At 38.2% G+C, this 23,377-nt stretch overlaps 1 protein-coding gene across 1 annotated transcript in view; it reads right to left on the bottom strand.

The window, feature by feature from the left end:
- EFCAB3 (EF-hand calcium binding domain 3) overlaps positions 1-23,377 on the bottom strand; it is a 158,331-nt gene that overhangs the window by 108,419 nt on the left and 26,535 nt on the right. Inside the window, exons 16-20 of the mRNA XM_028836627.2 lie at positions 17,330-17,383; positions 16,572-16,676; positions 12,767-12,820; positions 12,202-12,306; positions 5,966-6,019 (exon numbers count right to left, since the gene is read on the bottom strand). Of these exons, the coding sequence (XP_028692460.2) occupies positions 5,966-6,019; positions 12,202-12,306; positions 12,767-12,820; positions 16,572-16,676; positions 17,330-17,383 (372 nt within the window). The remainder of the gene's footprint in view (positions 1-5,965; positions 6,020-12,201; positions 12,307-12,766; positions 12,821-16,571; positions 16,677-17,329; positions 17,384-23,377) is intronic.

Below are 23,377 nucleotides of genomic sequence, written 5' to 3'. Positions count from 1 at the left end.
CTATCTTAACCTGGTCTGGCTCTCTGTCATGCCTCAGAGATTTGGTGAGTCTGCTTTCCTCTTCTTGGTAGCTGTAATACACAGTGAATTTCTTGTGCTTCCTTCCTTAAGGGTGGCTAGGAAGTCAGATGCAACCTCTCAAGCTCACCTCTTTTTTTGTGCCACAGGAACACTAGCATGTAGAGATTTTTTATTCTTAGAACTTTAATGTAAAGTGCTAGAGGGAAACAGACAGGTGAAAACCAAACTATCACAAGCATGAATAAGACACAAAGCTAACAAATTTCTTTGGTAACAAACTTAGTTTTAGTTCCTGGTTATGAGAGTGGAAATCATCAGTTATCTTTGCCCCTGCAACCATCTCCCAGTCTGCTCTTAGGATGACTGTGTACAATTTTCCTTCACCATGGCTCTTTTCTCTGGCTCTTTTCATGGCTCTTTTCTCTGCTTGAAGATGCAATTTCTTTATTTATTGTTTGAACATAACCTCAAGGTTTTACTGTTTTCTTAATAAAACCAAAGATGAAGCTCAGAACTGAATCACTTGGCCCTTTCTTGTTTTAGCTCCTTTCAGTTCTCTTTAACAGCCAGCATTTGCTGAGATCTGCAGTTGGGCTCAACACACTCTTGCCTCAGCACAATCTTCTTTGTGGTTTTAGGCTTTTCTGGAAAATCGGCTTAGTCTACCCATCATAGCCACTCTGCTTCCTGTCATAACACTGCTTTCCCTGGGCATACAGAGAATCCTTGCCCTTCTTGGACTGTGTCACTTTATGGGGTTGGAACTTGCCATACTTCCTACAGAAAGTCCAGTGGGTTTTATGAATGTTCATCATGTTTACAGTAGCTCTTTTGGCAGGGAACAAAAGCTAAAGATGCACTTAAGGCAGACAAATCAGATGTCCCAATCCTTTCCAATTCCAGCAAAAGAAAATTCTTGCTTTTAGTCCTCTGGCACCACAATGCAGTTTTTCCACTGAGAGGGGAATGTCTTGAGAGTTAGCCAGTCATCTGCACAAGTGCCTAGGAGGAAATGTGCACAAGGGTTGTTTTCCCCAAGATGCTTCGGAACTCTTTTGTGAAGACTTGGACCACTGGGGCTTCTAATATCCCCCGTCACCAGCCAAAGGAATGACTCTTCAGACACAAAAGAGCAAGCTCCCAGTCTGCTAACTTGATCAGGGTTTTGACAAGACATGGGAGCTTCTGCCTCAGGAGCATGGTCTAACTATATCTTTTATCCATATTGCTCTCATTTTTCGGAATGAAAACCCCTTCAAATTTTTTGCCCTCTCTAGTCTATTGTTTTATTACCTTGACATTTTTCTTTCTGTTGCTAGCTTCTTGTCAACCCTTCTCATAGTTCACTCTGAAATTAATATTTCAGTTAATATGAATTTCTCTGTATCTTTAGTCTCTTTACAGACTTTTAACTGTCCTTTTTAACTGAACTTTGCCTCTTCCTAATATAATTTTCTATTACTTGCTTTTATTTTTGAGATAAGACTGCTCATTTTTCCCTCCCTCCCTCCCCCTTCCTTCCTTCCTTCCTTCCTTCCTTCCTTCCTTCCTTCCTTCCTTCCTTCCTTCCTTCCTTCCTTCCTTCCTTCCTTCCTTCCTTCCTTCCTTCCTTCTTAGATGGAGTCTTGTTCTGTCACCAAGACTGCTCATTTTTCTATGTCCTAATTGTCTCACGGCTTGGCATTCTCCTACGTTGCAACCGCTGCCTTCCAACCAAATCCAAACCTCTTCTCTTTTGAGATTTATGGAATTTGGCTTTCTTTTTATTTCTACCCACTGGCTTCTTGGTCACTTCAGGAGCTTGTCCTATGACCCATAGTCTTCTCCTGCATCCAAAACTCCTAGCATCATTATAAGGAATTCCAGCCTTTATATGGATAACTTATTCAATGACTTGGCCTCCAAATCTCTTGACCTTCTTATCCTCAATGACTATCTCTTATTTTTATTGCCACCCACTGGCTTCTTGGTCACTTTAGGAGCTTGTCCCATGACCCATAGTCTTCTTCTTCCTCCAAAACTCCTGGCATCATTATAAGGAATTCCAGCCTTCATTCAGATAACTCATTCAATGACTGGCCTCCAAATTTCTTGACTTTCTTATCCTCAATGACTATCTCTTAAATTCTACGTCAGTTAACTGTCAAGGACACATTCTGGACTTTGTCATCACCTAGAAATGCTTTACCTCTAAAACCTTAAATTCTAACAGGCTGACTTCTGGCCAATACCTTGTAATTCTTCTATTTATTTTACTTCCTTTCTCATACCACACCTGTTATATCTTTATAGAGAATTTCATTCCCCTTCTCTCACTTTTCTGTAAGTTCACAACCTCACTTCTTTCTGCATCCACACTAGAACACTTAATCATTTTCTTGGACTACACGGTTAAGTCTCTATGCTTTCATTCTTCTGGTACATGAGTCTTAGCATCTCCCAATTTGGTCCAACTGAAGAATATCATATAATCATATGAAAGGTTGCTATTATGTTTTAATGATATTTAACTATGGTTACCTCTTAGCACTTCTCAGCAATGCCTTCATGTATTCCTTATTAACTTTAGTTCATATTTTCTATCAAAGTTATACAAAATCAAATTAGTACAGCTTTTATGGAAAACGGTATGGAGATTTCTCAGGTAACTAAAACATGGAGCTGCCATTTGATCCAGCAGTTCCACTACTGGGTATATACCCAACGGGAAAGAAATCATTATATTAAAAAGATATCTGCACTCTTAAGCTTATTGCAGCACTATAGCAGAGATGTGGAATCAATCTAACTGTCCATCAATGGAGGACTGGATAGAGAGGATGAAGTATGTATATACCAAGGAATACTACTCAGACACCAAAACAATGATATGATGTCTTTTGCAGCAACATGGATGGAACTGCAGGCCATTATCCTCAGCAAAATAACTCTGAAACAGAGGGTTAAGTACCACACGATCTCACTTGTAACTGGGAGCTAAACAATTTGTACACATGGACATACAGAGTGGAATAATGGACATTAAAGACTACAAAAGGTGGGAGGGTGCAGGGGTGAGGGTTGAAAAATTACCTATTGGGTACAATATTCACTGTTTGAGTGATGGGTACACTAAAAGTCCAGACTTCACAACGATGCAATATATACATGTAAGAAATCTGCCCCTGTATCCCCTACATACATAAAACTAAAAACAAAAACAAGAAAAAAAGTTATGTAAAATCATCAATACTCTTCTTGAAATTCCCTACCCCACCATTGTGTCCTTCCTGCTAGTAGATGATCCTGTTTTCTACTTTACAAAGAAAATTGAAGCGTTTAGGTAAACTCCTTTGAATTTTACTCCCACATCTACCTAGATTCTCTATATCTTTGTCCTTCCTGACTTAAGTCTCCTTGTCTTGGAAAAACAGGTGGCTTCAGATTTTTTTTTTTTTTTTGAGACAGAGTTTTGCTCTTGTTGCCCAGGCTGGAGTGCAATGGCGCGATCTCGGCTCACTGCAACCTCTGCCTCATGGGTTCAAGCGATTCTCCCGCCTCAGCCTCCCTAGTAGCTAGGATTACAGGCGCCCACCACTACGCCCAACTAATTTTTTTCTTTGTATTATTAGTAGAGATGGGGTTTCACTATGTTGGCCAGGCTGGTCTCGAACTCCTGACCTCAGGAGATCTACCTGCCTCAGCCTCCCAAAGTTCTGGGATTACAGGCGTGAACCACTGCGCCTGGCCCAGATTCTTACTCATATATTCAAGTGCCTATGGTTCAATTCTCTTTAGATGTCTCAAAATTCAATATGACCCAAAATGGTAACTCTACTTCTAAATCTTTTACTGAATTTCTTTATTTTGGTGACTGTTTTTATCACTCACCCAACTACCGAACTCAGAAACAAAGCAGTCATCCTTTACTGTTTCCTTTCTTCAAAACTCCATAACTGATCAGGAATCAAATCCTGTAATACTATATCTGTAATATCTCTTATATGTGTCCCTTCCTCTCAAGTCTCATTGATAATGATTACCTCTGTCTTTTATTGTCTTTTGCCTGGACAGTGACAATTTGCTTCCTAACTGTTCTCCCTGACTCCTCTCCTGTACACACACCTTCATCCATTCATCCATTCTCTATATTGCTGCCGAAGCAATCTTTCTTTCTTTTCTTCCTTTTCTTTTCTTTTTTTTGGAGACAGGGTGTTGCTTTGTCATCCAGGCTGGATTACATGGTACAGTTGTAGCTCACTGCAGCCTCAACCTCCTGGGCTCAAGCCATCCTCCCACCTCAGTCCCCCAAGAAACTAAGACTACAGGTATGTGCCACCACACCTGTTTTTTTTTTTTATTTTTATTATTTTGTAGAGATGGAGTTTCATCATGTTGCCCAGGCTGGTCTCAAATTCTTGAGCTCAGGCAATCCACCTGCCTCGACCTCCCAAAGTGGTGGATTACAGGCATGATCCATTGCAGCCGGCAAATCTTTCTAATTTGCACATCTCATCACATAGTCTCTAGCTTAAAATCCTGGAATGACTCCATACTCCACAGAATAAAATTCACACTCCTTTATTTGGTAGTCAAGAACCTCTATGATTTGTTCCCTGTGTAAGTTCCTGTTGTTGCTGTAACAATTTACCAAAAACTTGGTGGTTTAAAACAATACAATTTTTTTTTCTCTTAATGGTTCTGGAGAGTGAAAGTCTGAAATCAGTTTTATTGGGCTAAAGTCAAGGTGTCAGCAGGGCTGGTTTCTTCAGGAGGATCTGGCAGAGAATCTGTTCCCTTGCCTTCCACTTCTAGAGGCCACTTATATTCTTCAGCTCATATCCCTTCTTCCATCCTCAGAGCTCTCATTGTAGCATCTTGCTTCCATTGTCACACTGCCTTCTACTTTTTCTGTCATCAAGTCTCCCTCTTAAGGACAGTTGTAATTACATTTAAGGTATACTTAGATAAGGATAATCTCCCCATCTCAGGGTTCCTAATCATATCTCCAAAGTCACTTTTCCCATATAAGTTAACATTCACAGATTCTGAGGATTAGGACTTGGATATTTTTGGGAGCCTACCACATCTCCTTCCTTGCTCTTTAAGTTTATTTCTTGCCAAATTCCTGATAGCATTTTATGATCCAGTTTATGCCAATATTTCTAGTTCCTTAAAGTTCCATATTGTTTCGTTTCTCATCTTGGTGCCTTTTATGCATTTTTTTTTTTTTTTTTTTTACCAGTCTTGTATGGTTGCTGTTCATGGTACTACATAACAATTACAGTAGTAACATCAAAGATCATTGATCACAGATTACCATAATAGATATAACAAAAAAGTTTGCAAGACATGACACATGAGACATGAAATGAGGACATGCAATTGGAAAAATGACATTGATAGGCTTGCTTAATGCAGGGTTGTTGCAAACCTTCGATTTGTAAAAATCACAGTATCTGTAAAATGCAATAAAGCAGAGCATAATAACCTGAGGTGTATCTGTAACTGAATTTCTTATTATAGGTGTATTTAGACTTTTTTTCTTGGCTGGGCACAGTAGCCCACACCTGCAATCCCATCACTTTGGGAGGCCGAGGTGGGTGGATCACCGGAGGTCAGGAGTTCCAGACCAGCCTGGCCAACATGGTGAAAGCCCATCTCTATTGAAAATACAAAAATTATGCTTTTTTCCCTCTATCAGAAACACTGTCTCCCTGACAAACACTGTTTCATTTTTTTAAGGATCAGCTCATATGTTGCCCACTCTACAAAACTATTTCTCAACTTCTTCTCAGGTGCAAGTGACCATCTTTCCCCTTATTTACCTTTTATAGGTTCTTTGCAATCTATAAAATTTTATTGCATTTACTTGTATGTATTTTTCCTGCCTCAACTACATAAGCTCCTGGAAGGTTGGGATATGATACACACTTAATAATGAGTTAATAAAAATCTAACCTACCTGTAAAAAGATATCCTTCATCCATCACCACATTCACATTAACTCTTCCCTCATCTGTAAGACAAGACAGAATCGTATGCATAAAGACTATAATAGAATAGAAGAAATATGTAACAGTCATACATTGGCCAGGTGTACCTGTAATTCCAGCACTATGAGAGGCCAAGGTGGATGAATCATTTGAGGTCAGGAGTTTGAGACCAGCCTGGCCAACATGGTGACACCCTATCTCTGCTAAAAATACAAAAATTTTTATATTTGTATAAAATATAAAGGAGGCTGAGCAGGAGAATCGCTTGAACCCAGGAGGTGGAGGCTACAGTGAGCCAAGATCATGCCATTGCACTCCAGCCAGGGGAGCAGAGTGAGACTCTGTCTCAAAAAAAAAAAAAAAAAAAAAGTCATACATCGAAGGAAAACACAAAATTCAGCAAATTTATATGATTTATTCTAGAATTTCGTCCTTTTGTTTTGATACTTATTTATTCATTTTGTGTCAGGGTCTCACTCTGTCTCCCAGGCTGGAGTGCAGTGGTGTGATCTTGGCTCACTGCAACCTCCGCCTCCTGGGTTCAAGTGATTCTCTTGCCTCAGCCTCACAAGTAACTGGGATTACAGGCGCATGCCATCATGCCCAGCTAGTTTTATATTTTTGGTAGAGATGGGGTTTCACCATGTTGGCCAGGCTGGTCTCCAACTCCTGACCTCAAGTGATCCACCTGCCTTGGCCTCCCAAAGTGCTGGGATTACAGGTATGAGCCACCGCGCCCAGCCTAGAATTTTATCCTTTTAAAACTCCAAATGGAAAATGTGGAAAGAAAAAGTTCTGATTATAAAAAGGATGCTTACTTCACACTTCTAATATCACTTTTATTTTATTAAGATAGTTAACCTCATGTAGTAGAATGCTGGGCTGACACACTGAAGAAGTATCTGGAATAACTCTAATTTATTCATTATAATACTGTCAAGCAACTTAAAAAGGGAAACTGCTCCAGTAGGGAAGATTTGCCTTAGAGCATTAACAGTCCATATATCTGCAAAAAATCCTTCCCATCAACCAAAAACAATGCATTTCCTTCTTTCTCTCTCTCTCTCTCTTTCTCTCTCTTTTTGAGATGGAGTCTTGCTCTGTTACCCAGGCTAGAGTGCAGTGACGGGATATTAGCTCACTGCAACCTCCACCTCCTGGGTTCAAGAGATTCTCCTGCCTCAGCCTCTCGAGTAGCTGGGATTACAGGCACCTGCCACTGTGCCTGGCTAATTTTTGTGTTTTTAGTAGAGATGGGGTTTCACCGTGTTAGCCAGGCTGGTCTCGATCTACTGACCTCGTGATACAGCTGCCTCAGTCTCCCAAAAGTGCTGGGATTACAGGCATGAGCCACCGTGCGCGGCCACCAATGCCTCCCTTTCTCTTTTCCCTTCCTTTTCCCTTCCCTTCCCTTCCCTTCCCCTCCCCTCCCTTCCCCTCTCCTTTCCCTCCCCCTCCCCTCCCCTTCCCCTTCCCCTTCTCCTTCCCCTTCCCCTTCCCCTTTCCTTTTCTTTCCTTCTTTTTACTGATGACTCTGTTGCGGAGGCTGGAGTGCGCCTAGGCGCCATTTCGACTCACTGCAAGCTCCGCCTCCCGGGTTCACGCCATTCTCCTGCCTCAGCCTCGGGAGTGCCTGGGACTACAGGCGCCCGCCATCACACCCGGCTAATTTTTCATATTTTTAGTAGACACGGGGTTTCACCGTGTTAGCCAGGATGGTCTTGACCTAGTGACCTCCTGATCCACCCGCCTCGGTCTCCCAAAGTGCTGGGATTACAGGCGTGAGCCGGCCACACCGATGCCTACTTCTATACTCAATCCACACTTAGTTTAGGCTTTCTGTCCTTCTTCTACTACTCACTTCAATATCAATAAAATAAATTTTAGATCAATGTAACTGAACTTTAACAATATCTTTTAAATTTTGTTTTTAAACTTTATTTTGTATTTTTCTTTTTAAAACTTGTATAAATTTAAGGGGTACAATATTGTTATATGGATATATTGCCTTTTAAAGTGGGTCTTTAAAGACCCTTATAGGCCAGGCATGATGGCTCACGCCTATAATCCCAGCACTTTCAGAGGTTGAGGCGGGTGGATCACCTGAGGTCAGGAGTTTGAGACCAGCCTGGTCAACATGGTGAAACCCTGTCTTTACTAAAAATACTAAAATTAGCTGGGTGAGGTGGCAGGCGCTGGTAGTCCTAGCTACTTGGGAGGCCGAGGCAGGAGAATCGCTTGAACCTGGGAGGCAGAGGTTGCGGTGAGCCAATATCATGCCATTGCACTCCAGCCTGGGCAACACAAGCAAAACTCCGTCTAAAAAAAAAGGGGTCTTATAGATGGTCAGTGCCTTGGAGAAAGACGTCTTATCCATTCTCATGTATTTTATTTTATTTATTTATTTTTGAGACAGAATCTGGCTCTGTTGCCCAGGCTGGAGGTCAGTGGCACAATCTCAGCTCACCACAACCTCTGCCTCTTGAGGTTCAAGTGATTCTCCTGCTTCAGCTTCCTGAGTAGTTGGGACTGCAGGCACACACCACCATGCCTGGTTAATTTTTCATCCTAATGTGTTTTAATTATTCCCACAGAAGACTTATGAATAGCCTGAATGCTATTTATAAGAATATTTCTAATGCTATTTCCTAAGAGCTCATTGACTTGAAAAGTAGTACTCAAGGAGATGGTTGACATTTCTACAACCAAAATCATCACGGCATTCCAGCAAAGTTTCAAGATACCTGGATAATGAATAAGAAAAAGTATCTACATCATTTTATAAGTAGATAAAAATACTGGGAAATAATGTATTTCCAATAATAAAAAAAAATCCAATGGAAAATTCACTTTCTTCTGACCAGAGCAGGGCATAAATAGGTGGCATTGTGTTGAGATGAATGTATATTGATTTTTATTATTGCTACTAATAAAGCTAATTTTAAATGTTTACTATGTGCTAAGGCCTATATTAAGAATTTACAACAATTATGAAAGGTAGATATTATTTTCTTTTTGACAGAAGGGAACTAAGATTCAGAGCAGTTAATTTGACCAATCTTGCACAGCCAAGAGTTGTCGGAGCTGAGATTCAAATCCCTGTCTGGCTAATTCCAATTCCAACTTCATTCCACAATGCCATATAATCAGTGGAACCAGTGGGATGAATCCCAGGTTTTTGCTATTTTTCCCTAGAGGGTTATTATTTTGGAAAATGTTCTTTTTGGATACTTGTAGGTCTCATTATTATGAGGCCATGCTAATGTACGGTAGATGTGATTGATGTTAAGGGGAATTATTACTATTCCCCGTCTTAAACTTGTCATTTTTGGTAGGTCATAATTCACTGTAGATAAATTCTTCTTTTCTGTCTTTCTCTTACTACTATTTTCCTCCTTATTTTATTTGTTTACTTGCAGACTTTCCCTCTCAGACATTTTCTCCACTTATTTATTTTTTGGCTTTTCCTCTTGGTCTACTAATAATCTCATCAGTGCTCTGACACATTGCTAAAGTTTTGATAAATTTGTGGACTGCTAACTTCCTCATTAAAGATAAATAAGATGAATTATTAGAGTATTCCTTTCCAACCATCTCTTAATTCATATTTCTAAGTCAATGTCTTACAAGTATCTCAAACTCTACCTGTCCAAAACTGAAACTACTCTCCTGACATTTTAACCTGAATCTCTTCCGGAATCGGCTTATGACTGATGACTTCCTCATTAGGATATCCCTTCCTAAAATTCTTCAACTTTTTCATACCTCACATGTAATCAGTCACCATGCTCTATTCACTTTAAATTTTTATTAGTTTTAATAAATACATTTAAATTCTAAAATCTTTCGCAAATCACTCTGTTATTCATCACTAAATTCACTTCCCTTGCCTAGGCTCTCACTGTCTCTTGTTGGATCATGGAAGTATCTCTCAAGTTCCAGTCTTTACTTCCAATAATGCTGTCTACATTGCCATCAGCACTGATTTTGCAAGAGAGAAATACTCTAGATATACCACTACTTACAGTATGAAGGCTAAAATTGAAGGGAGAAATAGACAATTCAAGTATAATATTTGGAAACTTCAGTACCCCACTCTAAATAATGGATAGAACAACCAAACAGGAAAATAAGTAGGTTAAAGAAGACTTGAAGAATATTATCAATCATGGAACATTCACCAGGCTAGACCATATGCTAGGCCATAAAACAAGTCTCATTCAGTTTAAAAGAACTGAAATCAAGAAAGTATGTTTTCTGACCACAAAGGAATTAATTCTAAGTCAACAGCAGAAGGAGATTTGGGAACTCCATAAACATTTAGAAATTAAACAACACATTTCTAAATAACCCATGGATCAAGAAGAAATTACCTGGGAAATTAGAAAGTATTTTAAACTGAATGAAAATGAAAACACAAATATGAAAAATTTCAAAATGCAGCTAAAGCAGTGCTTAGAGGAAAATTTATACCTGCAATCACCTGTATTAGAAATGAAGAAAGGGTTGGGCATGGTAGCTCACACCTGTAATCCCAGCACTTTGGGAGGCTGAGGTGGGTGGATCACCTGTGGTCAGGAGTTCGAGACCAGCCTGACCAACACGGTGAAACCCCTTCTCTACTAAAAATACAAAAATTAGCCAGGCATGGTGGTGCATGCCTGTAGTCCCAACTACTCAGGAGGCTGAGGCATGAGAATCGCTTGTACCCGGGAGGCGGAGGTTGCAATGAGCCAAGTTTGTGCCATTGCACTCCACCCTGGGAAGCAAGAGCAAAACTCTGTCAAAAAAAAAAAAAAAAAAAAAAAAAAAAAAAAAAAAAAAAGAAGGAGAAGAAGAAGAAAGAAAAAGAAAGAAAGAAAGAAGGATTTTAAATTAAGAATCTAAATTTTCACCATAAGAAGAGCAAACTAAACCTAAGGTAAGCTGAGAGAAGAAAATAATGAGGACTAGAGCTGAAATCAATAAAATGGAAAACAGAAAATTGATAGGAAAAATTGATGTTGGTTTTTTGAAAAGATCAACAAAATTGGCAAATCTTTAGCTAGTTTGACTAAATAAAAAAAATACAGATTGGCCGGGTGCGGTGGCTCAAGCCTGTAATCCCAGCACTTTGGGAGGCCGAGATGGGCGGATCATGAGGTCAGGAGATTGAGACCATCCTGGCTAACACGGTGAAACCCCATCTCTACTAAAAAATACAAAAAAACTAGCCGGGCGAGGTGGCGGGCGCCTGTAGTCCCGGCTACTCGGGAGGCTGAGGCAGGAGAATGGCGTAAACCCGCGAGGCGGAGCTTGCAGTGAGCCGAGATCCACTCCAGCCTGGGCGACAGAGCGAGACTCCGTCTCAAAAAAAAAAAAAAAAAAAAAAAAAAAAAAAAAAAAAAAAAGATACAGAGCAAAATCATGAGAGAGGACAGCATTACTGACTTCATAGAAATTAAAAAGGAATATAAAGAAATACTATGAACAACTTCATGCCAACAAATCAGACAACTTAGATGAAATGGATGAATTTCTAGAAAGACACACATTACTGAAAGGCTCAAAAGGATGATGAAAGCTAAACTACATAGCTTTTCCAGTCTTGGCAATCTGCCTTTCCAGCCTTTTTTTTTCCTGCCATGTTGTAACATGAAGTCACATTCTACCCCCAAGGAAATTCTTGCTGCAATCCTAACAATTCTGTGGCTTCGCATGCATTTACGCTTTTGTATGCATTATTTTCCTATCTGGAATGCCTTCATCTGGGAGAATTTCCACACATCTTCTGACAAGCCTTTCTCTGATTCCCTTCCTGGAAAACTTAGTTCTTTCCTCCTTTAAGATCTCACTGAACATATTTTTATATATTCACAACCACATTGCATTATGATATATTGTTTACATATAAGATGTATTACTAGACTATGAACTCCTAGAGGTCAGAGATTCTGTCATCTTCATTTTTGTATTCCTAATAGTGTACATATATTAGATGCTCAATAAAGTCTACTGCATGAATTAATTCTTGAGGACTGGACTCTTACCTTTTTACGTATCTATTTATTTATGCATTTATTTATTTATTTTGGAGACAGGGTCTCACTCTGTTGCTCAGGCTGGAGGGCAGTTCTTTTTATTTTTTAATGCTTCTGCACAACTCTAAATATACTATCAGAAGTTCTCATATATGATCCAAAGTTTTGCTTAAACAGCAGCTCACCATCAATGGGCAGGTTGTTTTTCAGATCTTGGTATTCCTCTTCCTCAAGCTCAAAGCCCATATGTTCCATGAAAGGTTCTAGTTTATCAACACTAAGCTTCACTCCTTAGAAAAAAGAGAACAGGAATGAGAAATGCAAACAATAATGATAAAGTGAAAAATACTAGGCATGTCCATGAGTTAATAGAGGGTAAACAATCAAAGAAACAATAAAGTTGTTTATATGAAAATAATTGCCATGTGAATCCCAAAAATGGGAATGCTCTCCCATTTTTGTCTAGAGGATCTGACTATAGGTTTCATGGGACATTTATAAGGAAAAAACTGAAGAACTAGGCAAGTCTGATGAAATGTGGCAAGAAGCTGCCTTTATAATTCTATTTGTAAAATAGATTTTAAATGCAGTGATAGAATAAAAAATCACTTCCCCAAAGGCACTATGTTCAAAGTAGTAAATTATGAGACAAAAACAATAAACAGGTTAATTGCCAAACTTGTCATCACCCCAAATATATGTGGTTTTAAAAAAGTAAACACAATCAGTTTTACCTGATTTCTCACTTACCTTTGAGAGACCTTATACCATCCAGCAACTTACGCTTATACAACTTTCCAGCAGCTGTAAGATATTAAAGCACAGTATAGCAACTGGTGGGGAGGCTTGATAAAATATTTAAAAAACCAGCAATTTCAGAAGAACAACTCATAATTTTACTCAAATCTTTTTGTGTTTGTGTTTATACCCGAAATAAGAATTAGACCAACAGGAGAGAGCTCTTAAGATAATAAATCTACCTACTTTTTCTTTTTTGACACCAAAACAATTAGTGGTACCTTGCTATGCCTTTCTTATGTCTCTCTTTTTTTCTTCTCATTTCTCCTTTTCTACTCCTCTGCTTAAGATCATGCATATTGGTGTTCCCAAGTATAATGTTAGATATAGTTAGATTTAGCTCAAGCGATTCTTGAGCAAAAAAACCTGATGATTATGACAAGATTTCTTTGAATGTTAGCATTGAGCATTTCTATATATTTTTCACATGACATCAAATGGATGCTTTGCTTTGTATTTTCATTGACAAGCCCATAACAATAAATTCTTCTTCAAGGTAATCAGTGAGATGTTGTCTGCTGCCATGACAGGTTTCATATTTACAGAAATTCATCTAATCCCACATAGGTGGTGAAGTAGCATGGATTTCTGGCTTCCTCTCCACAAATCAACCCTGGAGCAACTGAAGTTTGAGCAGAAATTTGGATTGTAGGAACCAAGTGAAAAGCCGTAACAAAATTCTTGGGAAATGAAAAGCTGTGTGTGTGTGTGTGTGTGTGTGTGTGTGTGTGTGTGTGTGTGTGTACAGCCTCGGGTAGAGGGCTAGCAGTGGCAGTTAAAGCACCAATTAGGGAAACTTTTCTTTTTAAACGATTTTTGCCTTTTCCTTTATGTACCATGAATCTAAGATTATCATTGCCTACTCCTTCATTACAGAAAGCAGCAATAAAAGGCTAGACCAATGGTCCGGTGTCTGGAAGGTAACATCAGGGCACCACATAAACCCTTCAGGAGTGAAGGACTAATGTAAACAAGAGAAGACTGGTAAGCTGCCCTCTGGTATTTTATCCTGTAACTTTTATGGTTGGTCGATTGCCTTCTTTCAGTTCTACGTTTCTCTGTGGTTAAAGGTGAAATTGACTGTCACCGTTTGCTGATAATATGATCATTTATCTTGAAAACCCTAAAGACTCTTCTAGAAAGCTCCTAGAACTGATAAAAGAATTCAGCAAAGTTTCTGGATACAAGATTAATGTACACAAATCAGTAGCGCTTCTATACACCAACAGCAACCAAGCGGAGAATCAAATCAAGAGCTCAATCCCTTTCACAACAGCTGTAAAATAAATAAATAAATAAATAAAATACTTAGGAATATACCTAACCAAGGAGGTGAAAGATCTCTACAAGAAAAGTTACAAAACACTGCTGAAAGAAATCACAGATGACACAAACAAATGGAAACACATCCCATGCTCACGGATCGGTAGAATCAATATTGTGAAAATGACCATACTGCCAAAAGCAATATACAAATTCAGTGCAGTTCCCATCAAAATACCACCATCATTCATCACAGAATTAGAAAAAAAATCCTAAAATTCATATGGAACCAAAAAAGAGCCCATATAGCCAAAGCAAGACTAAGCAAAAATAACACATCTGGAGCCATCCACACTACCTGATTTCAAACTATACTATAAGTCCATAGTCACCAAAACAGCATGGTACTGGTATAAAAATAGGCATGTAGACCCATGGAACACAAAAACATAAAGTGGGGAGGAGGAGAAAACACCCTTTCCTTTTTTTTTTTTAAGATTCTATCCAGTTTATTCTCTCTCAATTTTAGAAAAACAGCTTTCACACTTTCCCTCAAATACTGAGCTATATAAAATCATTGTTCAATTTAACTTTAAATAAATTCTAACAATGACAACTCAAGGTACTGTGTTTGATGTAGTAAACCAGAGTATTAAAATATAAAATTCTTGACAATTGAGTAAGAATGACACAATTTTTGTTTTTTCATTTAACATTTCAACCTAACCATGGAGATGTGGAAGATTTATGTCCTTTCACTTTTAATTTTGTGTATGTTATGCAATTGCTTTAATCAACAGAAAACTACAGAAGTGACTCTGTACCTGTTTCTGTGCCTAGGCCTTATGAAACTGACAGCTTCCACTACCTGTCTCTTAGAACAACTGCTCTTGAAAACCAGCCACCATGCTATGAGGAAGATGAAGCAATCCTGTGGAGAAGCCCACATAGAGAAGAACTGGAGGTCCCAGACTGAAGTCCTGCTGAGTTCCCAGACAACAGTCAGTACCAATTTGCCTTTTAAGAGAGTGAGCTATCATGTAAATAACTTCTCTGGATCCAGAAAAACCTAGTTCTTGACCTACAAAATCATGAGCAAAATAAAATTGCTCTTTTAAGACAACACACAGAGTGGGAGAAAATCTTCACAATCTACGCATCTGATAAAGGGCTAATATTCAGAATCTACAACAAACTCAAATCAGTAAGAAGAAAAACAGTCACATCAAAAAGTGGGCTAAGGACGTGAATAGACAATTCTCAAAAGAAGATATACAAATGGCCAACAAACATACGAAAAAAGCTCAACATCACTAATGATCAGGGAAATGCAAATCAAAACCACAATACGATACCACTTTACTCCTGCAAGAATGGCTATAAGAAAAAAATCCAAAAACAGTAGATGTTGGCGTGGATGCGGTAAACAGGGAACACTTCTCCACTGCTGGTGGGAATGTAAACTATTACAACTACTATGGAAAATGGTGTGGAGATTCCTTAAAGAACTAAAAGTAGAAGTACTATTTGATCTAGCAGTCCCACTACTGGGTATCAACCCAGAGGAAAAGAAGTCATTATATGAAAAAGATACCTGCACACACATGTTTATGGCAGCACAGCTCGCAATTGCAAAAAAGTGGAAACAACCCAAATGCCCATCAATCAACAAGTGGTTACAGAAACTGTGGTATATTTATATGATGGAATACTATTCAGCCATAAAAAGGAATGAATTAATGGCATTTGCAGCAACCTGGATGAGATCGGAGACTATAATTCTAAGCGAAGTACCTCAGGAATGGAAAACCAAACATCATATGTTCTCACTGATATGTGGGAACTAAGCTGTGAGGACACAAAGCCATAAAAATGATACATTGCACTTTAGGGACTTGGGGGGAAGGGTGGAAAGGGGATGAGAGATAGCAGACTACAAATAGCGTGCAGTGTATACTGCCCGGGTGATGGGTGCACCAAAATCTCACAAATCACCACTAATGATCTTACTCATGTAACCAAATACCACCTGTACCCCAATAACTTATGGGAAAACAAAGGTGAAATTGACCAGAGGAGAGTGTCAGCTCAAGAAAATGATTAAAAAGTCCTGGGTATCTCTGCCTTGGGACTTGTCTTCTTCTTTGATTAAATTGAGCCAAATTAATGAAGTATTTCTTCACATATTGTGAATATCACTGTGTACTCTGTACTATCTCAACATGAAGTTATACATGGTTCCTCAAACATGCCTTGGTTGGGTATGCCTCTGTGCCTTTGTTATGTTTTTATTAATATTATAGCACTTACCAAAGTGCATGGAATTTTTTTGGCATGTGCTGTCTGTCTATACATTGAATTCTTTTAGGACCTGGACATTGTCTTTTTTATTCTTTATGACTCAGAGCCAAATATAATGTTTAGTGCCTAATGGCAGCACATTGACTTTTAGTAAATGGATGAATAAATACCTCATCGTAAATTAAATGCTTACCATCAAGTGGCAAACTTTTCATCAATACCGAGTTTTCCTTTAGTTGGAGTCTTAACCCTATGTTTTTCAGAATATTTTCCAGGTCTTGATAGTCAATTTCTTCCCCTTAAAAAAGAAAATAATTAAAAAAATCAAATTTCAATAGTAATTATAAAATCAATTATGTCTGTGTAGCATTACCCACAAATACAGGATAAAAAGCAACAGAAACATCAGTGTTGTCTAATTACACAGAACTAGAAGGGAGATTTCAGAAATGAAACGTCTTTCCGGTAGAAGAAAGCTCTTCGATGTTGCAAGAAACAAACACAGCACACAGATAGTTCACAAAATGATGTGGCATGAATAATTCTGCTAGCATGTAATATTTGCTCTATTGTTTCATTTGTGTCTGAATCATGAATTTATTCTTAGTAGTCATATTACCTGTATGTGTAATTTGCATTGCTATTTTGCTATCAAAACAGTAGAGAATGAAATTATATTATTGAAAAACTCCAAAGAATATAAGACATGTTATTTAGGCATTACACTGTGGCCTTTTAAGTAAGATGTAGATAACAACTGATTATAATAATTAATAACATTTAGTTTATAAAGCATGCCTCTTTAGTTGTATATAAATTGCCAATAAAAACAGATACAATGTCAGGATTAATATGATATGGACAAGATAACATAAAATACTTTCAAAATAATTTCTTTTGTTAAACATTTAGATGATTTTTATTGTCTTATCATCATTTCTTCTGACTCACCTAAAATTTCATCTACTTCATTCAGAAGTAAATCCAGTTTAACTCTTCTGTCATCTATAAGACAAGATACAATTTTGATATGGTCCTGCTATAGACTGACTGAATTATGTCCCCCATATAATGAATGATTCATATAATGAAGCCCTAACCCCCAATGTGACTGTATTTGGAGATAGGGTCTTTAGAAGGTAATTAAGATTAAATAAAGTTGTAAGGGTTGGTCTCTGATCCAATATGATGGTGGTCTTACAAAATGAGGAAGAAAGAGATCTCTTTCACCCTCTCTCCATCATGTAAGGACATAGCAAGAAGGCAGCCATTTATAAGACAGAAAGGGAGCCCTCCCAGAAACCAAATAGGCCAGCCCCTTGATCTTGGAATTCCTATCTCCAGAACTGTGGGAAAATAAATTTCTGTTGCTTAAGCCACCCAGTCTATAGTATTTTGTTGTGGAAGCCCAAGCATACTAATATAGGTCCCAATTACATAAAATTCTTAAACTGTGAAGTAAAGTGTTAAGGATCTGACAGTTGCCTAGAATTTTTTCTAATTATATATATATTTAGAAAAAAGTGTATGTGTGTATATATATATAAAAGTATACATATACACTTTTTATGTATAAAAAGAATATATATACATATACTTTCATACATATAAAACTACATACATACACATATATATACTTTCTCTGTGTGTCTGTGTGTATACACACACACACACACACATATATATATATATGCATATACACTTCCTTTTTAGAAACAAGGTCTTGCTCTCTTGTCCAGGCTGGAATACAGTGGCATGATCATGACTCACTGCAGCCTCAACCTTCAGGGTTCAAGTGATCTTCCCATCTCAGTCTCCTGAGTGATTTGGACTACAGGCATGTACCACCATGCCTGGCTAATTTTTTACAATTTTTTTTTTTTTTTTTTTTACAGATAGGGTCTCCCTGTGCTGCCCAGGCTGGTCTTGAACTCCTGGGCTCAAGTGATCCTCCTGCCTTGGCCTCCCAAAGTGCTGAGGTTACAGGTACAAGTCACTCTATTAGTTCTAATTAGTTTATTTTTACTTTATATAAGTGTAAATTGAGAAAGGAAAAATAATCTAAATATGATAAACACATTTATTCTATTCAGTCAATTTTTCCTGTTTTTGTTACTTCCTCACTAGTGTGAAAGAGGAAAAAAAGGAAAAAATTACTTTCATTGTTAAATTCATCAAATATTTGATGGTCTAGAAAAAAATTCTAAAATTCACATGGAACCAAAAAAGAGCCAAAGCAATCCTAAGCAAAATAAAACAAAAAATCAAAAACAAAAATCAAAGCTGGAGACATTGTATTACCTGACTTCAAAGTATACTACAAGGCTACAGTAAGTAAAACTGCATGGTACTGGTACAAAAACAGACAGATAGACCAATAGAACAGAATAGAGAATCCAGAAATAAAGTCACATACCTGCAGCCATTTGATCTTCAACAAAGTTGACAAAAATAAGCAGTGGGAAAAAAACTCCCTATTCAAAAAATGGTGCTGGGATAACTGGCTATCCATATGCAGAAGAATGAAACAGGATCCCCTACCTATCACCATATACAAAAGTAAACTCAAAAGATGGATGAAAGACTTAAATGTAAGACCTCAAACTATAAAAATCTTACAAGAAAACTTACGGAATACTCTTTCTGATATTGGCATTGGCAGGGAATTTATGGCTAAGTTCTTAAAAGCAATTGCAACAAAAACAAAAATTGACAAATGGAACCTAATTAAACTAAAGAACACACAGAAGCACAGCAAGAGAAACTATCAAGAGAGTAAACAGATAACCTACAGAATGGAAGAAAATATTCACAAACTTTACATCTGACAAAGGTTCAATATCTAGACTCTATTAAAGAACTTAAAGAGCAAAAAATTATTACTCCACTTAAAAGCAGGCAAAGGACATGAACAGACACTTCTCAAAAGAAGACCTACAAGTGGCCAACAGACACGAAAAAAATGCTCATCATCACTAATCATTAGAGAACTGCTAATCAAAACCGCAATAAGATACCATCTCACATTAGTCAGAATGGCTTTTCTTGTCTTTTTTTTTTTTTTTTTGAGACGGAGTCTCACACTGTCACCAAGATTGGAGTGCAGTGGCGCAATGTGGGCTCACTGCAAGCTCCGCCTCCCAGGTTCACACCATTCTTCTGCCTCAGCCTCCTGAGTTGCTGGGACTAAAGGTGCGTGCTGCCACGCCCAGCTAATTTTTTGTATTTTTAGTAGAGACGGGGTTTCACCGTGTTAGCCAGGATGGTCTCAATTTCCTGACCTCATGATCTGCCCACCTCAGCCTCCCAAAGTGCTAGGATTACAGACATGAGCCACCGCGCCAGGCCCAGAATGGCTTTTCTTAAAAAGACAAAATATAACAGATCGTGGTGAGGCTAGGGAGAAAAGGGAACATTTACACGCTGCTGCTACTGCTGGTGAGACTGTAAGTTAGTTCAGCCACTGCGGAGAGCAGTTTAGAGATTTCTCAGAGAACTGAGAGTTGAATTACCATCTGACCCAGCAATCCCACTACTGGGTATATACCCAAAGGAAAATAAGTCATTCTACCAAAAAGACACATGCAGTTGTATGTTCATCGCAGCACTATTCACAACAGCAAAGACATGGAATCAACCTAGATGCCCATCAATAGTGGACTTGATAAAGAAAATATGGTACATATACCCAATGGAATACTATGCAGCCATGTAAAAATAAAATCACATCCTTTGCAGCAACACAGATGCAGCTGGAAAGCATTATCCTAAGCAAACTAATACAGAAACAGAAAACCAAATACCATATGTTCTCACAAGTGGAAGGTAAACCTTGGGTACTCATGGTCATAAAAATGGTAATAATAGACACTGAGGAATATAAGATGGGGGAGGGTGGAAATGGGGTAAGGATTGAAAAAAAACCCTACCTATTGGGTATTATGATCACCACCTGGGGGACAGATTCATTCATACTCTAAACCTCAGTATCATACAATATACCTATGTAACAAGCCTGTACATGTACCCCTGATTCTAAAATGAAAGTTGGGGAAAAAAGAGAAACCCAACAGGTAATATTTTGTAAGCACTGTAAAATGACAGTAAAAGTGTCAGTGAAAGTGAAATCAACAAGGAATATCTAGCCACATACAAATTTTATTTAAAATCAATTTTAATAACAGTTCAAATGAAGAATATTTTACAAAAATCAGTGAAGTACTTAAGAGAAAGCCTTGTGATTGGAGTCAAAGGATTTGAATTTATTAAACTGCTACCAATACTAACTTAAGTTGTAGAAAAACATCAAATCTGGCCTTGTCCAGTACTATTCACTAAAGTAAAAGGTTATCATTTCAAAAATATGTTCAAAACATAAAAATGCTTTTAAATATTAATAAAATAATTACATTCTAAAAAATATATTTGTTGGGTGCATACTACATGCCAGGCTCTATTTCAGTACTGGGGATACAACAGTAAACAACATGAAGTCTCTGCTTCTGTGACAGCAATCACTAATGTCAAAGAAACCACTGGGTTATGAACTATTTCAGATCCAACAATAGAGCACTATATTAAAACACTGACATTTATTTCCTCCTACTTATTTCAAATATTTTAAATGACTCTCTAGCTGGTTTTTATATCCCTTTTGTTTATTGCTGTACTTTGTTTCTTTGGTTGTATTTTTGAAACTCAGCCTTCATAGAACAGAGGCAAACTCTAGTAATATTTATTTCAAGACATCAGCTGATCTCTCCTCTAGAAATTTAGAGTGGGGCCATATCCCCATTTTAACAGGAGCTTTAGACTTAACTCTTGGCTGGCTCATGTGTTACACAGTTTTATGAAAAAAGGATTAGAGGTTGGGCAAGAAAGAGACCATGTTTTTGGCAAGCAGAAAGTCTTATGGTTTCAAGCATCAGATCATGTTAGATAAGCTTTGGTAAATCAGCACTTCTGGGATGGTTATCAAACTATTACATTATTTCAAGATGCTAAAGATGTTAAGATGCTCATGATCCTAAGAGTTAAACAGAGTGCTTTGACGAGATTGTGTTGCTAAAGATCATGCAAAAAGGTAATAATCCCAAATAAATATATCAACATATATTTTCTTTTATTGTAAAGGCTAGCTATTTCAACAAAATTAACTATAGTGGGATTGCTTATATAAAATGAAGATTCATAGGCTCCATCCTAGACCTACTTGATCACAGTCTCAAGGGAGTGGGTGATTTCTATGCAATCTAAAGCTTAAGACCTATGAATTTATTAAATGTGATAGTTAGAAATGTTTTGTACATTTTACAATAGTACACTTTAAACAATTTCCACCACTTTCTTTTATCTCTCTTTTTTTCTGTTTATTTCTCTCTGAATTATTTCATAATTTCCTCTACCTTCTCAAATATTCTTTTTCTGTTAACTTATATACTTGATCCCAACCCTGGCCATGATCTTATTCTAGTGTTTTTTGGTATAGAAACTCTGGGAACTGGGTGGAGCCCACTGCAGCTCAAGGAGGCCTGCCTACCTGCCTCTGTAGACTCCATCTCTGGGGACAGGGCATAGCCAAACAAAAGCAGCAGAAACCTCTGCAGATTTAAATGTCCCTGTCTGACAGCTTTGAAGAGAGTAGTGGTTCTCCCAACATGGAGTTTGAGATCTGAAACGGACAGACTGCCTCCTCAAGTGGGTCCCTGACCCCCGAGTAGCCTAACCGGGAGGCACCCCTCCCCCTGTAGGGGTACACGGACACCTCACACGGCCGGGTACCCCTCTGAGTTGAAGCTTCCAGTCGAAGCTTCAGGCAGGAACATTTGCTGTTCAGCAATATTCACTCTTCTGCAGCCTCCACTGCTGATACCCAGGCAAATAGGGTCTGGAGTGGACCTCCAGCAAATTCCAACAGACCTGCAGCTGAGGGTCCTGACTGTTAGAAGGAAAACTAACAAACAGAAAGGACATCCACACCAAAACCCCATCTGTACGTCACCATCATTAAAGACCAAAGGTAGATAAAATCACAAAGATGGGGAAAAAACAGAGCAGAAAAGCTGAAAATTCTAAAAATCAGAGAGCCTCTCCCCCTCCAAAGGAACGCAGCTCCTCACCAGCAACAGAACAAAGCTGAATGGAGAATGACTTGATGGTTGAGAGAAGAAGACTTCAGACGATCAAACTTCTCCAAGCTAAAGGAGGAAGTTTGAACCCATCGCAAAGAAGCTAAAAACCTTGAAAAAAAGATTAGACGAATGGCTAACTAGAATAACCTTTGTAGAGAAGTCCTTAAATGACCTGATAGAGCCGAAAACCACAGCATGAGAACTACGTGACAAATGCACAAGCTTCAGTAACTGATTCAATCAACTGGAAGAAAGGGTATCAGTGATTGAAGATCAAATGAATGAAATGAAGGGAGAAGAGAAGTTTAGAGAAAAAAGAGTAAAAAGAAACGAACAAAGCCTCCAAGTAATATGGGACTATGTGAAAAGAACAAATCTATGTCTGATTGGTGCACCTGAAAGTGACAGGGAGAATGGAACCAAGCTGGAAAACACTCTGCAGAATATTATCCAGGAGAACTTCTCCAACCTAGCAAGGCAGGCCAACATTCAAATTCAGGAAATACAGAGAAACCACAGAGATACTCCTTGAGAAGAGCAATCTCAAGACACATAATTGTCAGATTCACCAAAGTTGAAATGAAGGAAAAAATGTTAAGGGCAGCCAGAGAGAAAGGTTGGGTTACCACAAAGGGAACCCCATCAGACTAACAGAGGATCTCTTGGCAGAAACTCTCCAAGCCAGAAGAGACTGGGGGCCAATATTCAACGTTCTTAAAGAAAAGAATTTTCTACCCAGGATTTCATATTCAGCCTAATTAAGTTTCATAAGTGAAGGAGAAATAAAATCCTTTCCAGACAAGCAAATGCTTAGAGATATTGTCACCACCAGGCCTGCCCTACAAGAGCTCCTGAAGGAAGCACTAAA

This window comes from Macaca mulatta, chromosome 16, assembly GCF_049350105.2.
Source record: "Macaca mulatta isolate MMU2019108-1 chromosome 16, T2T-MMU8v2.0, whole genome shotgun sequence".
NCBI classification, from domain to species: Eukaryota; Metazoa; Chordata; class Mammalia; order Primates; family Cercopithecidae; genus Macaca; species Macaca mulatta.
The sequence above is the reverse complement of the archived record's forward strand: the minus strand, read 5'-3'. Positions and strand labels throughout refer to the sequence as shown.